The sequence below is a fragment of the Oncorhynchus mykiss genome, chromosome 12 (assembly GCF_013265735.2).
Source record: "Oncorhynchus mykiss isolate Arlee chromosome 12, USDA_OmykA_1.1, whole genome shotgun sequence".
Lineage (NCBI taxonomy): Eukaryota > Metazoa > Chordata > Actinopteri > Salmoniformes > Salmonidae > Oncorhynchus > Oncorhynchus mykiss.
Window position 1 is genome coordinate 7,186,128 of NC_048576.1, and position 17,048 is coordinate 7,203,175.

A 17,048-nucleotide genomic window follows, 5' to 3' on the forward strand; every position below is an offset into this window, starting at 1 on the left:
GTGCGTAGAGTTCCACATATTTTTTATAAATCGAAACTCATCAAAACGAAAACAAAAAAGCACAAACGCAACTAACTGTAGACAAGATCCCACAACTAACAATGGGGAAAATGGCTACCTAAATGTGATCCCCAATCAGAGACAATGATAAACAGCTGCCTCTGATTGGGAACCATATCAGGCCAACATAGAAATACAATACACCTAGATGACCCACCCTCATCACTATCACGCCCCAAACCAACACAGAGAATAAACAGCTTTCCATGGTGTGACATTAAGCCAACACATACATCCTATTTTTTTTAGCCTGTAACAGGCATGATTTTCAAATCTTTATTTTCCAAAACTGCAGCATATGTCATGTAATCTGTAATGAGCAGACATCATCATCATCATCATCATTATCATAAGAACCTATCTATTTTTTTTAAAGTTGATGCTGATTTGCCCGAGGGACTGCTCTACATGATCTGTGTGTAAGTGTCATGATGATGTGCATAGTCTTTGATTGTTATGCAATGTCTTGGGACAAGGAGTGTCATCATGTTACGTAAATAAAATGCTAAGTGGGGGCCTTGGCTGTGCCCTGCATGTACTCTTAGAAAAAAGGCTTTCAAAAGGGTTCTTCGGCTGTCCCCAGAGGAGAACTCTTTTTTTGGGGGTTCCAGGGAGAACCTTTTTTTGGTTTGGGTCTTACATAGAACCCAAAAGGGTTCTACCTGGAACCAAAAAGGGTTCTCCAATGGGGACAACAGAATAACCCTATTAGGTTATAAATAACTTATCATAGCACTACACAGCTGCTTCAAATAATGAACTAATCATCACGCTTTGTTCATTTGAATCAGCTGTGTAGTGTTAGGGCAAAAAAGCCCAAACGTGCACTGAGTTTGGGAATCACTGCCCTACATACCGGTATTGACCAGAATAACAACAACAAACAAAACACTATTCGGAAGAGGTTTTCTTAGAACTATTTTATAAATAGAGTGAATGTGGAGGAGGAGTTAAGATGGCGTGTTGCCTTGGTAACGTCCAAAAGTGTAAGTCTCCTCGAAGTCTGTCTTTAAATTTCATCTGGAAATCCGGAACATCCGGCTAAGTTCTAGAAGGAACCTTTTTAGAGTTCTATAGTTATTTTTTTCTTCATTCTAAAATCTCTAAGTTCTAGAAGGAACCTTTTTAGAGTTCTAGAGTTCTTTTTTTTTTCATTCTAAAATCTCAAAGTTCTAGTTCTTTTTTTTTCATTCTAAAATCTCTAAGTTCTAGAGTTCTTTTTTTTTCATTCTAAAATCTCTAAGTTCTAGAGTTCTTTTTTTTTCATTCTAAAATCTCAGACACATCAAGTAGGATTTTGAAATGTTTGCCTGCCGACATTTACTTAGCACCTCTGTAAAGAGTGTCTCCTGTCAATCTCTTTATTTATTTTTTTGTTCACACAGCAACGCTACTGCCACACTCAGCCTTGTTAAAATACTCCAAACCAGAATGTGTCAGTAGCGTTGTTTGGCAATGCATATCTGTGTGTATCGCTTATTATCTCATGTATCTCAATGCATATCTGTTTGTATCGCTTATTATCTGTAATTCTACTCATTTTGCCATGGGGCAGAGAGACAAATGTGCAGTTTTACAACTCATTTCCTGCAATTCCACATATTTTGCTATAGGGTGGAGGCAAATGTATGCAGTTAATAGGATAACTGGCGATCATTGGGCCCCACCCCAGTGGTTACTACACGTTTAGATAGCTGGCTGCTAGGTTTTCTGATCCACACTCCTACTTTGTACTAAATAGCTATCTATGATCAACAGATGCACATCTGTATTCCCATTCATATGAAATCCATAGATTAGATTTAATTTATTTTAATTGACTGATTTCCATATATGAACTGTAACTCAGTAAAAATATTTGAAATTGTTGCATGTTGCATTTATATGTTTTTATTGAGTATATTTTCAGCTGGTTTACAAAAAAACTAAAGTAAAAGAACCAACAAAAAGAAAGTGCAGAAAATAAACTCCCATTTCTATGTGAATTTGGTCAGGTCGTCCAAATAGTGACGTATAGCAACTTTCATAACGATGACCTGGCTAATAGCTTCCAAAAACATAATACAACGATAAAAAAAATCTTGCTACATAGCCCTAAAAGAAAGATATTTAAATGTACCTTCCATGACAGCCAACCAGGGCCGGTGTTATGGGCGGTCCTGGGGGTCCTGGCCCGCCCTACTTTACTTCCTTTCCGGTCCAAATTAAATATTGAAATATTGATCATTTTTACACGCGCTGTCAGAAAGACGCATCAATCTCAGATAAAGCATCCAAGCGAACGAAAAACAGCGCCCCTCTGTTTCCTTATGTGTAGACCATCTATCTGATGCTGTCTGGACAAAGGGAAGTATGGCATGTCATACCTTTTCTGTCCTGAATAAACCCAAGGCGTTTTCTATGGGGAAAATATGCAGACCAAAGCCTGTCGACTCCCACCTTCGGGACAACGACTCGCATTGTTTTTTAAAGTTTTTTAATTTAACCTTTATTTAACTAGGCAAGTCAGTTATGAACTAAATCTTATTTACAATGACTGCCTACGATTATGGCGGAGACATGAGCATCTCGTTATTTTTAAACAGATCTCGGGTTTCAGCCACTTGCGATTTAGAATGGAAAGTTTACGGGTGCACAGTGCACTGTTCGGATGCTGACTTCCCCTAAAGTAAATTGATGTTTTGCCAAAATTATATAATTACTCCTGTCTAATTAAAATAATACAAAATACTTTACCAGAGAGCTTGACTTAGCCTCAGATGATTATTATTTTTATTTTTTTAAATAGCTGTGAATTGTTTCTAAATCACAAGTGCAAAGGCGTATGTCTATTTGGAAAGCCAGTAATTTGGGCAGTATAAATTAAAACGTCGAGAAAAGAAGAAGAGGAGGGCTGTGTGGTGAAGATATGGACATTGCTCTAAAGAACGTGTCCGCCGTCTCCCCGTTAATTATTGCACATTCATTGTTTCATTGTGTGAATTGTTTGCCCTTTGATTGTTCAATTATTATTTTTTAAATATACATTCCCCATTACATATGTAACCAGTGGGCTAGTAAATGTACCGTTAATCCATGTCATTTGGTTACATTCATTTCTGTTAACGCATGTTTTACAGTTCTCATTCTCGGAGCGGAAACGTTGTTTGCGGAGTTCACAACCTGATACACTTGTGAGAAACAAGTGTTGGTTTGTTTCATAACAATCATTTAGGAGTTTTTATTTCATAACCATCATTTAGGAGTTTTGTCATTTTCTTCATTGTGTTTTGTTTGGAGTGCTTCGTGTGAGCATGCATGTGTGTGGTTTCGTGTGTCCTGATAACGTTGATACAATGTTGCACTTCCCTAGTCAATAGCTCAAATCAAGACAGATAGAAAGGGAGGCAGACAGGTGGAGGAGTAGAGAGATTAATGAGATTGAAAGAACTTGCAATTTTCATCAGGATATTTTTACTGTTTTAATTTGTTGGCTTTAGGCCTATGCATTTTGCATTTTTATAGGCTATCTCTGAGTTATAGGCCTACTGCTGCATTGGCCTATATGGGCTATCTCTGAGTTATAGGCTATCTCTGAGTTATAGGCTATCTCTGAGTTATAGGCCTACTGGGCTATCTCTGAGTTATAAGAACATTTGTTCAGGCGGTCCTGTGAAAAAAAACGGGCACCCCTATAGAAATCAAATACCAACTGATTCGTTCTGGCACGGGCACCCCTATATAAATCAAATGCCAACTGATTCGTTCTGGCGCAGGCACCCCTATAGAAATCAAATGCCAACTGATTCGTTCTGGCGCGGACACCCCTATAGAAATCAAATGCCAACTGATTCGTTCTGGCACGGGCACCCCTATATAAATCAAATGCCAACTGATTCGTTCTGGCGCAGGCACCCCTATAGAAATCAAATGCCAACTGATTCGTTCTGGCGCGGGCACCCCTATAGAAATCAGATGTCAACTGATTCGTTCTGGCGCGGGCACCCCTATAGAAATCAGATGTCAACTGATTCGTTCTGGCGCAGGCACCCCTATAGAAATCAAATGCCAACTGATTTGTTCTGGCGCGGACACCCCTATAGAAATCAAATACCAACTGATTCGTTCTGGCACAGGCACCCCTATATAAATCAAATGCCAACTGATTCGTTCTGGCGCGGACACCCCTATAGAAATCAAATACCAACTGATTCGTTCTGGCACAGGCACCCCTATATAAATCAAATGCCAACTGATTCGTTCTGGCGCGGACACCCCTATAGAAATCAAATACCAACTGATTCGTTCTGGCACAGGCACCCCTATAGAAATCAAATGCCAACTGATTCGTTCTGGCGCGGGCACCCCTATAGAAATCAAATGCCAACTGATTCGTTCTGGCGCGGGCACCCCTTTAGAAATCAAATGCCAACTGATTCGTTCTGGCGCGGGCACCCCTATAGAAATCAAATGCCAACTGATTCGTTCTGGCGCGGGCACCCCTATAGAAATCAAATGCCAACTGATTCGTTCTGGCGCGGGCACCCCTTTAGAAATCAAATGTCAACTGATTCGTTCTGGCGCGGGCACCCCTATAGAAATCAAATGTCAACTGATTCGTTCTGGCGCGGGCACCCCTATAGAAATCAAATACCAACTGATTCGTTCTGGCGCAGGCACCCCTATAGAAATCAAATACCAACTGATTCGTTCTGGCGCGGGCACCCCTATAGAAATCAAATACCAACTGATTCGTTCTGGCGCGGGCACCCCTATAGAAATCAAATGTCAACTGATTCGTTCTGGCGCAGGCACCCCTATAGAAATCAAATACCAACTGATTCGTTCTGGCGCAGGCACCCCTATAGAAATCAAATACCAACTGATTCGTTCTGGCGCAGGCACCCCTATAGAAATCAAATGTCAACTGATTCGTTCTGGCGCAGGCACCCCTATAGAAATCAAATACCAACTGATTCGTTCTGGCGCAGGCACCCCTATAGAAATCAAATGTCAACTGATTCGTTCTGGCGCAGGCACCCCTATAGAAATCAAATACCAACTGATTCGTTCTGGCGCGGGCACCCCTATAGAAATCAAATGCCAACTGATTCGTTCTGGCGCAGGCACCCCTATAGAAATCAAATACCAACTGATTCGTTCTGGCGCGGGCACCCCTATAGAAATCAAATGTCAACTGATTCGTTCTGGCGCAGGCACCCCTATAGAAATCAAATGCCAACTGATTCGTTCTGGCGCAGGCACCCCTATAGAAATCAAATACCAACTGATTCGTTCTGGCGCGGGCACCCCTATAGAAATCAAATACCAACTGATTCGTTCTGGCGCGGGCCCTGCAGCTAGTATCTGGGAATCATTGGTTGCGCCAGACAGCACAGCCTTTTGGGAGCTGTCACCAACCAACCAGTGTAGAGTATACGGGTCTATGAAAAACCTCATCTAATTGGTTAGAAGAAACAGGTCCCACCTTCCAGAGCTCCTGCTCTCCCTCTCTTTGTTTGCAAATGGCTGTTTGCACATGTGCAAATATTGTTGTCAACAGTAGGGCGCTAAAGTACTGTCAAAAGAATGATTGCGCGAAATTGACATGTGCAGGTGCAATTATTCCTGGCAAATATTAACTTACACGTTTGCAAATACGATTACAACTACAAATGTGTTATTTTTTCTTCATGTTCACAACTCATCAGTTACACGTTTGAGAATGTGTTTACAACTACAAATGATTCTTTCATGTTTACAACTCATTTACACACTTGCAAATTGTGTTTCCAACTACAAATCTATTGTGAACGCTCAAATCATTATGTCGGTGTTTTATCTCCATACTTCCACTGTGATAAGAACCTTTCTATCTGATTCTGCAGTGATATTCTCGGTGTGTTTTATGGTAATGAGTGTAGGTCGGGACCATTGGATGGGACAGGTAACCTGTTGAATGTGAAGCGACAGCGCAAGAGGCCCATCGGCACTAGGACCGTGTTGGATCGCCCACTCTTCTAGAGAGTGTCTGTGATCACTGTCCACGACAGACAAGTCAGCCATCCTCGCGAAGAAGCGAAGAAGCACCGTGCAAATATAATAGTTTGCGAAAGGTACGTCGAAACATTTGTCACATGGATCCATGAACATTCGTTCTCGCAAACCGTCGACGAAATGTTTTGCGCTGAAATGAAACGTTTTGTAGACGTTATGTTTTTGTCGTGGTACTTGCTTTCCATAGGTTGTGAAGATGGATCGTTTCAGTGGTAAAGAAACATCGGCTAGGCAGCAGACACCGGCAAACAAGATTTGAGTCGCGAGCAGTGTTATAATGTAAGTGCGAATTCTAGAATCTTACGTTGTTACATTGTTCGTTACATTGTTGCCATAAGTGTTCTTCAAGATACATTGTTCCAATTTGCACATTTTGCTACATTTCTGCAACGTTTTGCGCTCATGAGTCATCACTAACCCTACCGTAGACTGTGAGTCATACTCTTCCAACCCAGCCCACTGATGGTAGCCAGTGGGAAACCAGCTACATCTTCATCGAGATCTGCACCTTGCAAAACAATGCATTGAAAAATATGTAGATTATTTTTTTTAAACTAAGCATGTATAGAAAAAGGGTTATTCATTTGCGTTCTCTCTCTCGCGCTGTTTGTGTTTGTGTGTGTGTGTGTGTGTGTGTACGATGCAGAAAACTAAATTAATAGTTTTTTTCTCTGTCATATCTCTCCATGTGTCATAATCTATTCACAGAGGATAACCCATCACAGACTAGGGATGATATTGATGTTAATCCATTCAGTTGATGTTGATAAGTGTCACTTCTCGGGAATATTAGGGTTTAGAAAACTCTCACTAAATCTCTAAACCTTCTGCAGTGGTTTTGAATGATGTCTAATCTTAATTAATTTACGAGTGAAATTACAGCCTTTTTCCTGTTTTAAATTAATGTCAGTACTTGTACCAGGTCCTATTCCCCCCCCCCCCCCCCCCCCCCCCCCCCCCCCAGGTCCCACCCAGGTTCTGACATGTAGACAATAATATCATTTAGAAGCTCAATGCTTTTGCCAATTAGTCGTCTCACTCCTGTCCTATGATAAACTACAGCTCCAGTAATCATCCCTCTCTGACCATGGTTGTGTCCCAAATGGCATCATATTTCCTACATAGTGCACTACTTTAGACCAGAGCCATATGGAACCCTATTCCCTATGTAGTGCACTACTTTAGACCAGAGCCCTATGGAACCCTATTCCCTATGTAGTGCACTACTTTAGGCCAGAGCCCTGTGGAACCCTATTCCCTATGTAGTGCACTACTTTAGACCAGAGCCCTATGGAACCCTATTCCCTATATATAGTGCACTACTTTAGACCAGAGCCCTATGGAACCCTATTCCCTATATAGTGCACTACTTTAGACCAGAGGGTGCCATTTGGAACACAGCATTGTCTTCATGTAAAAATGTCCCAGTTGTTCCTATGAATCAGTCTCAGGGAGCTTGAAGTGAATTACTGCCTTATTTCTTCCGGTTGTTTCTTATCTGTTACACATACACTGTTTATATCACTAATACATCCACTGTTTATATCACTAATACATCCACTGTTTATATCACTAATACAAACACTGTTTATATCACTAATACATCCACTGTTTATATCATTAATACATACACTGTTTATATCACTAATACAAACACTGTTTATATCACTAATACATCCACTGTTTATATCACTAATACAAACACTGTTTATATCACTAATACATACACTGTTTATATCACTAATACAAACACTGTTTATATCACTAATACAAACACTGTTTATATCACTAATACATACACTGTTTATATCACTAATACATACACTGTTTATATCACTAATACAAACACTGTTTATATCACTAATACATCCACTGTTTATATCACTAATACATACACTGTTTATATCACTAATACATCGACTGTTTATATCACTAATACATACACTGTTTATATCACTAATACAAACACTGTTTATATCACTAATACAAACACTGTTTATATCACTAATACATACACTGTTTATATCACTAATACATACACTGTTTATATCACTAATACAAACACTGTTTATATCACTAATACATCCACTGTTTATATCACTAATACATACACTGTTTATATCACTAATACATCGACTGTTTATATCACTAATACAAACACTGTTTATATCACTAATACAAACACTGTTTATATCACTAATACATACACTGTTTATATCACTAATACATACACTGTTTATATCACTAATACAAACACTGTTTATATCACTAATACAAACACTGTTTATATCACTAATACATACACTGTTTATATCACTAAACATACACTGTTTATATCACTAATACATCCACTGTTTATATCACTAATACATCCACTGTTTATATCACTAATACAAACACTGTTTATATCACTAATACAAACACTGTTTATATCACTAATACATCCACTGTTTATATCACTAATACAAACACTGTTTATATCACTAATACATACACTGTTTATATCACTAATACATACACTGTTTATATCACTAATACATACACTGTTTATATCACTAATACATCCACTGTTTATATCACTAATACAAACACTGTTTATATCACTAATACATCCACTGTTTATATCACTAATACAAACACTGTTTATATCACTAATACATACACTGTTTATATCACTAACACATCCACTGTTGCCTCAACAATGGGTTGTGATGACAAAGCATTAATCAATATAGTTTTATAGTTGTTATAAGGGCCAGTTCAGTTGTTGTTCACCTGCCAACGTACAGTAGTACTCTAGTGTGTACGTTTACACTAACATCACGGGCCCAAAACCTTGTTTCAGATTCACACGGAACTCGTATGTTACATATCTCAAGTTAAGATTTGGCACTAAATGATTTTGCACTTCAGCTATTAGTCAAAAAACTGTAAAAATAATAGCGAGTGATACTATGTGACAGTTGTGACATACAGTACAGTAACAGGGATGACAGTACGGTAACAGGGATGACAGTACAGTAACAGGGATGACAGTACAGTAACAGGGATGAAAGTACGGTAACAGGGATGACAGTACAGTAACAGGGATGACAGTTCAGTAACAGGGATGACAGTGAAATAACAGGGATGACAGTACGGTAACAGGGATGACAGTAGAGTAACAGGGATGACAGTACAGTAACAGGGAAGACAGTACAGTAACAGGGATGACAGTGAGGTAACATGGATGACAGTACAGTAACAGGGATGACAGTACAGTAACAGGGATGACAGTACGGTATAGGACAGTAACAGGGATGACAGTACAGTAACAGGGATTACAGTACAGTAACAGGGATGACAGTACAGTAACAGGGATGACAGTACTATATAGGACAGTAACAGGGATGACAGTACGGTATAGGACAGTAACAGAGATGACAGTACAGGAACAGGGATGACAGTACGGTATAGGACAGTAACAGAGATGACAGTACAGGAACAGGGATGACAGTAAAGTAACAGGGATGACAGTATGGTATAGGACAGTAACAGGGATGACAGTACAGCGACAGGGATGACAGTACGGTATAGGACAGTAACAGGGATGACAGTACAGTAACAGGGATGACAGTACGGTATAGGACAGTAACAGGGATGACATTACAGTATAGGACAGTAACAAGGATGACAGTACAGTAACAGAGATGACAGGAGAGTAACAGGGATGACAGGAGAGTAACAGGGATGACAGTGATGACAGTCACAGGGATGACAGTACAGTATAGGACAGTAACAGGGATGACAGTACAGTAACAGGGATGACAGTACAATAACAGGGATGACAGTACGGTATAGGACAGTAACAGGGATGACAGTACGGTATAGGACAGTAACAGGGATGACAGTACATTATAGGAAAGTAACAGGGATGACAGTACGGTATAGGACAGTAACAGGGATGACAGTACGGTATAGGACAGTAACAGGGATGACAGGTGAGTAACAGGGATGACAGTACAGTAACAGGGATGACAGGACAGTAACAGGGATGACAGGAGAGTAACAGGGATGACAGTACAGTAACAGGGATGACAGGGTTGACAGTCACAGGGATGACAGTACAGTATAGGACAGTAACAGGGATGACTACAGTAACAGGGATGACAGTACAATAACAGGGATGACAGTACGGTATAGGACAGTAACAGGGATGACAGTACGGTATAGGACAGTAACAGGGATGACAGTACGGTATAGGACAGTAACAGGGATGACAGTACATTATAGGACAGTAACAGGGATGACAGTACGGTATAGGACAGTAACAGGGATGACAGTACGGTATAGGACAGTAACAGGGATGACAGTACAGTAACAGGGATGACAGTACTGTATAGGACTGTAACAGGGATAACAGTACAGTATAGGACAGTATCAAGGATGACAGTGAAGTAACAGGGATAACAGTACGGTACAGGGATGACAGTACTGTATAGGACTGTAACAGGGATGACAGTATGGTATAGGACAGTAACAGGGATGACAGTACGGTATAGGACAGTAACAGGGATGACAGTACAGTAACAGGGATTACAGTGCGGCATAGGACAGTAACAGGGATGACAGTACAGTAACAGGGATGACAGTATGGTATAGGACAGTAACAGGGATGACAGTACAGTAACAGGGATGACAGTACAGTATAGGACTGTAACAGGGATGAAAGTCCAGTATGGGACAGTAACAGAGATGACAGTACAGTAACAGGGATGACAGTACAGTAACAGAGATGACAATACAGTATAGGACAGTAACAAGGATGACAGTACAGTAACAGGGATTACAGTACAGTAACAGGGATGACAGTACGGTATGGGACAGTAACAGGGATGACAGTACGGTATGGGACAGTAACAGAGATGGCAGTACAGTAACAGGGATGACAGTACAGTAACAGGGATGACAGTACAGTATAGGACTGTAACAGGGATGACAGTACGGTTTAGGACAGTAACAGGAATGACAGTACAGTATAGGACAGTAACAGGGATGACAGTTCAGTAACAGGGATGACAGTGCAGTAACAGGGATGACAGTAACAGGGATGACAGTACGGTATAGGACAGTAACAGGGATGACAGTACAGTAATAGGGATGACAGTACGGTATAGGACAGTAACAGGGATGACAGTACAGTAACAGGGATGACAGTACGGTATAGGACAGTAACAGGGATGACAGTGAAGTAACAGGGATGACAGTACGGTATAGGACAGTAACAGGGATGACAGTACAGTAACGGATGACAGTACAGTAACAGGAATGACAGTACTGTATAGGACTGTGACAGGGATGACAGTACGGTATAGGACAGTAACAAGGATGACAGTACAGTAACAGGGATGACAGTATGGTATAGGACTGTAACAGGGATGACAGTACGGTAACAGAGATGACAGTATGGTATAGGACTGTAACAGGGATGACAGTACGGTAACAGAGATGACAGTATGGTATAGGACTGTAACAGGGATGACAGTACGGTAACAAGTACGGTATAGGACAGTAACAAGGATGACAGTACAGTAACAGGGATGACAGTACGGTATAGGACTGTAACAGGGATGACAGTACGGTATAGGACTGTAACAGGGATGACAGTACAGTAACAGAGATGACAGTACAGTAACAGGGATGACAGTACAGTAACAGGGATGACAGTATGGTATAGGACAGTAACAGGATGCCAGTTGTGTAACTTCTCTACGCTCCTCTTTCTACTCTCCCCTCTCTACTCTCCCCTCTCTACTCTCCCCTCTCTTCTCTCCCCTCTCTACTCTCTACTCTCCCTTCTCTACTCTCCCCTCTCTACTCTCCCCTCTCTACTCTCCCCTCTCTACTCTCTACTCTCCCTTCTCTACTCTCCCTTCTCTACTCTTCCTTCTCTACTCTCTACTCTCCACTCCGCTCTCCTCTCACTACTCTCCTCTTTCTACTCTCTACTCCTCTCTCTACTCTCCTCTCTCTCCTCTCCTCTCTCTCCTCTCCTCTCCTCTCTCTACTCTTCTCTCTCTACTCTCCTCTTTCTCTACTCCTCTCCTCTCTGTCCTCTCCTCTCTCTACTCTCCTCTCTCTACTTTCCTCTCTCTCCTCTCCTCTCATCTCTCTACTCTCCTCTCTCTACTCTCCTCTCTCTACTCTCCTCTCCTCTCTCTACTCTCCTCTCCTCTCTCTACTCTCCTCTCTCTTCTCTCCTCTCTCTACTCTCCTCTCCTCTCTCTACTCTCCTCTCTCTCCTCTCCTCTCTCTACTCTCCTCTCTCTACTCTTTTCTCCTCTCTCTACTCTCCTCTCTCTCCTCTCCTCTCTCTACTCTCCTCTCTCTTCTCTCCTCTCTCTCCTCCCCTCTCTCTCCTCTCTACTCTCCTCTCTCTCCTCTCCTCTCTCTCCTCTCCTCTCTCTCCTCTCCTCTCTCTACTCTCCTCTCTCTACTCTCCTCTCTCTTCTCTCCTCTCTCTCCTCTCCTCTCTCTACTCTCCTCTCTCTCCTCTCCTCTCTCTACTCTCCTCTCTCTACTCTCCTCTCTCTCCTCTCCTCTCTCTACTCTCCTCTCTCTCCTCTCCTCTCTCTACTCTCCTCTCTCTCCTCTCCTCTCTCTCCTCTCTCTACTCTCTTCTCTCTACTCTCCTCTCTCTCCTCTCTCTCCTCTCTCTTCTCTCCTCTCTCTCCTCTCCTCTCTCTCCTCTCTACTCTCCTCTCTCTACTCTCCTCTCTCTCCTCTCCTCTCTCTCCTCTCTCTACTCTCATCTCTCTACTCTCCTCTCTCTCCTCTCCTCTCTACTCTCCTCTCTCTCCTCTCCTTTCTCTCCTCTCCTCTCTCTCCTCTCCTCTCTCTACTCTCCTCTCTCTCCTCTCCTCTCTGTACTCTCCTCTCTCTACTCTCATCTCTCTACTCTCCTCTCTCTACTCTCCTCTCTCTACTCTCCTCTCTCTACTCTCCTCTCTCTCCTCTCCTCTCTCTACTCTCCTCTCTCTACTCTCCTCTCTCTCCTCTCCTTTCTCTCCTCTCCTCTCTCTACTCTCCTCTCTCTTCTCTCCTCTCTCTACTCTCCTCTCTCTTCTCTCCTCTCTCTACTCTCATCTCTCTACTCTCCTCTTTCTTTTTTTCTGTTTTTTTCCTTTCTTTTTTAATTTTACCCCCTTTTCTCCCCAATTGCGTGGTATCCAATTGTTTTAGTAGCTACTATCTTGTCCCATCGCTACAACTCCCGTAGGACAGGACTCAGGAGTGTTTGTGTTGTGTGGAAGGATAGGACAGGACTCAGGAGTGTTGTCTTGGTCCAGCTACTGTTTAGTCCACTATACAGGGAGCTGGCAGGGAGGCAGTCAGCCGAGCGAGGGGAGCAGAGGGGGAGGGAGGAACCGAGCAGAGGGGAGCAGAGAGGGAGGGAGGAACCGAGCAGAGGGGAGCAGAGAGGGAGGTAGGAACCGAGCAGAGGGGAGCAGAGGGGAGCAGAGAGGGAGGTAGGGACTGAGCAGAGAGGGAGCTGGCAGGGAGAAAGTCAGCCGAGTTAGGGGAGCAGAGGGGGAGGGAGGAACCGAGCAGAGGGGAGCAGAGGGGGAGGGAGGAACCGAGCAGAGGGGAGCAGAGGGGGAGGGAGGAACCGAGCAGAGGTGAGCAGAGAGGGAGGTAGGGACTGAGCAGAGAGGGAGGGAGGAACCGAGCAGAGGGGAGCAGAGGGGGAGGGAGGAACCGAGCAGAGGTGAGCAGAGAGGGAGGTAGGGACTGAGCAGAGAGGGAGGGAGGGAGGAACCAATCAGAGGGGAGCAGAGGGGGAGGGAGGAACCGAGCAGAGGGGAGCAGAGGGGGAGGGAGGAACCGAGCAGAGAGGGAGGGAGGAAGGAACCGAGCAGAGGGGAGCAGAGGGGGAGGGAGGAACCGAGCAGAGAGGGAGGGAGGGAGGAACCAAGCAGAGAGGGTGCTTAGGGGAACATTGTCTTGCTGGAACATTGTCTTGCTGGAACATCCACTTGCAGCCAAGATTCATCCTCCTGGCCGAGGAAAGCAGTTTTTTTGTCTGAAATGCCCTTGCACTGGGTAAAGTTCCTGGTGCCGTTGACCTTAACAAGGGCGTCGACAAAGAGCTCTCTAGGCAGATGAGAGAGAGACTTATTTGTCACTTGACATTTCTCTAGTAGGTAAGGTAAGATAAGGTTACTTATCGTAATGAACCATATCAGCAAGACGACTTCTGTCTGTCTAATTATGACACATAGAGGATCATTTTTTGTTGTTGTCTCTGATACTACGCTGTATTGTGGACCTAGAGGTGTTTATTTAACATTGAGGGGAGGAGTGGAAGAAAACACAGACAATTGAGATGCGACCTAGAGGGAGGAGTGGAAGAAAACACAGACAATTGAGATGCGACCTAGAGGGAGGAGTGGAGGAAAACACAGACAATTGAGATGCGACCTAGAGGGAGGAGTGGAAGAAAACACAGACAATTGAGATGCGACCTAGAGGGAGGAGTGGAAGAAAACACAGACAATTGAGATGCGACCTAGAGGGAGGAGTGGAAGAAAACACAGACAATTGAGATGCGACCTAGAGGGAGGAGTGGAAGAAAACACAGACAATTGAGATGCGACCTAGAGGGACGAGTGGAAGAAAACACAGACAATTGAGATGCGACCTAGAGGGAGGAGTGGAAGAAAACACAGACAATTGAGATGCGACCTAGAGATGTTTATGTAAAGAGATACTATGGGATTTTGCCAATGAGGCCCCATATCTACTTCCCCAGAGTCATTTCCCTCATCCTAGTTAGCATTGGCTCGCGAAACAACCTTTCACTTCTTTCATACTGGATACAGAGACATACAGAAATGGCATCTACAAGTTCATCTGAGTCTGAGGAAGTGCAACCTAGCTGTTTAGGATTGAGAGTTAACCCTGAAACCTAGCTGTTTAGGAGTTAACCCTGAACCTAGCTGTTTAGAAGTTAACCCTGAAGTACCTCTAGCTGTTTAGGAGTTAACCCTGAAGTAACTCTAGCTGTTTAGGAGTTAACCCTGAAGTAACTCTAGCTGTTTAGGAGTTAACCCTGAAGTAACTCTAGCTGTTTAGGAGTTAACCCTGAAGTACCTCTAGCTGTTTAGGAGTTAACCCTGAACCTAGCTGTTTAGGAGTTAACCCTGAAGTAACTCTAGCTGTTTAGGAGTTAACCCTGAAGTAACTCTAGCTGTTTAGGAGTTAACCCTGAACCTAGCTGTTTAGGAGTTAACCCTGAAGTAACTCTAGCTGTTTAGGAGTTAACCCTGAAGTACCTCTAGCTGTTTAGGAGTTAACCCTGAAGTAACTCTAGCTGTTTAGGAGTTAACCCTGAAGTAACTCTAGCTGTTTAGGAGTTAACCCTGAAGTAACTCTAGCTGTTTAGGAGTTAACCCTGAAGTAACTCTAGCTGTTTAGGAGTTAACCCTGAAGTACCTCTAGCTGTTTAGGAGTTAACCCTGAAGTAACTCTAGCTGTTTAGGAGTTAACCTTGAAGTAACTCTAGCTGTTTAGGAGTTAACCCTGAAGTAACTCTAGCTGTTTAGGAGTTAACCCTGAAGTAACTCTAGCTGTTTAGGAGTTAACCCTGAAGTACCTCTAGCTGTTTAGGAGTTAACCCTGAAGTAACTCTAGCTGTTTAGGAGTTAACCCTGAAGTAACTCTAGCTGTTTAGGAGTTAACCCTGAAGTAACTCTAGCTGTTTAGGAGTTAACCCTGAAGTAACTCTAGCTGTTTAGGAGTTAACCCTGAAGTAACTCTAGCTGTTTAGGAGTTAACCCTGAAGTACCTCTAGCTGTTTAGGAGTTAACCCTGAAGTAACTCTAGCTGTTTAGGAGTTAACCCTGAAGTACCTCTAGCTGTTTAGGAGTTAACCCTGAAGTAACTCTAGCTGTTTAGGAGTTAACCCTGAAGTAACTCTAGCTGTTTAGGAGTTAACCCTGAAGTAACTCTAGCTGTTTAGGAGTTAACCCTGAAGTAACTCTAGCTGTTTAGGAGTTAACCCTGAAGTAACTCTAGCTGTTTAGGAGTTAACCCTGAAGTACCTCTAGCTGTTTAGGAGTTAACCCTGAAGTACCTCTAGCTGTTTAGGAGTTAACCCTGAAGTAACTCTAGCTGTTTAGGAGTTAACCCTGAAGTAACTCTAGCTGTTTAGGAGTTAACCCTGAAGTAACTCTAGCTGTTTAGGAGTTAACCCTGAAGTAACTCTAGCTGTTTAGGAGTTAACCCTGAAGTAACTCTAGCTGTTTAGGAGTTAACCCTGAAGTAACTCTAGCTGTTTAGGAGTTAACCCTGAAGTAACTCTAGCTGTTTAGGAGTTAACCCTGAAGTAACTCTAGCTGTTTAGGAGTTAACCCTGAAGTAACTCTAGCTGTTTAGGAGTTAACCCTGAAGTAACTCTAGCTGTTTAGGAGTTAACCCTGAAGTAACTCTAGCTGTTTAGGAGTTAACCCTGAAGTAACTCTAGCTGTTTAGGAGTTAACCCTGAAGTAACTCTAGCTGTTTAGGAGTTAACCCTGAAGTAACTCTAGCTGTTTAGGAGTTAACCCTGAAGTAACTCTAGCTGTTTAGGAGTTAACCCTGAAGTAACTCTAGCTGTTTAGGAGTTAACCCTGAAGTACCTCTAGCTGTTTAGGAGTTAACCCTGAAGTAACTCTAGCTGTTTAGGAGTTAACCCTGAAGTAACTAGCTGTTTAGGAGTTAACCCTGAAGTAACTCTAGCTGTTTAGGAGTTAACCCTGAAGTAACTCTAGCTGTTTAGGAGTTAACCCTGAAGTAACTCTAGCTGTTTAGGAGTTAACCCTGAAGTACCTCTAGCTGTTTAGGAGTTAACCCTGAAGTAACTCTAGCTGTTTAGGAGTTAACCCTGAAGTAACTCTAGCTGTTTAGGAGTTAACCCGGAAGTAACTCTAGCT

General features: G+C 42.7%; 1 protein-coding gene across 2 annotated transcripts in view; it reads left to right on the forward strand.

Moving 5' to 3' along the window:
- Window positions 1–6,000: 6,000 nt before the first annotated feature.
- The window catches only part of LOC110536882 (ras-related protein Rab-27B-like), a 101,879-nt gene continuing 90,831 nt past the window's right edge, over window positions 6,001–17,048 (forward strand). Inside the window, exons 1-2 of one of the 2 annotated variants that reach the window (XM_036936784.1) lie at window positions 6,001–6,155; window positions 6,284–6,375. In XM_036936784.1, the coding sequence (XP_036792679.1) occupies window positions 6,374–6,375 (2 nt within the window). In that variant the 5' untranslated portion in view covers window positions 6,001–6,155; window positions 6,284–6,373. The remainder of the gene's footprint in view (window positions 6,156–6,283; window positions 6,376–17,048) is intronic. The other variant, XM_036936789.1, reaches the window with a different exon arrangement.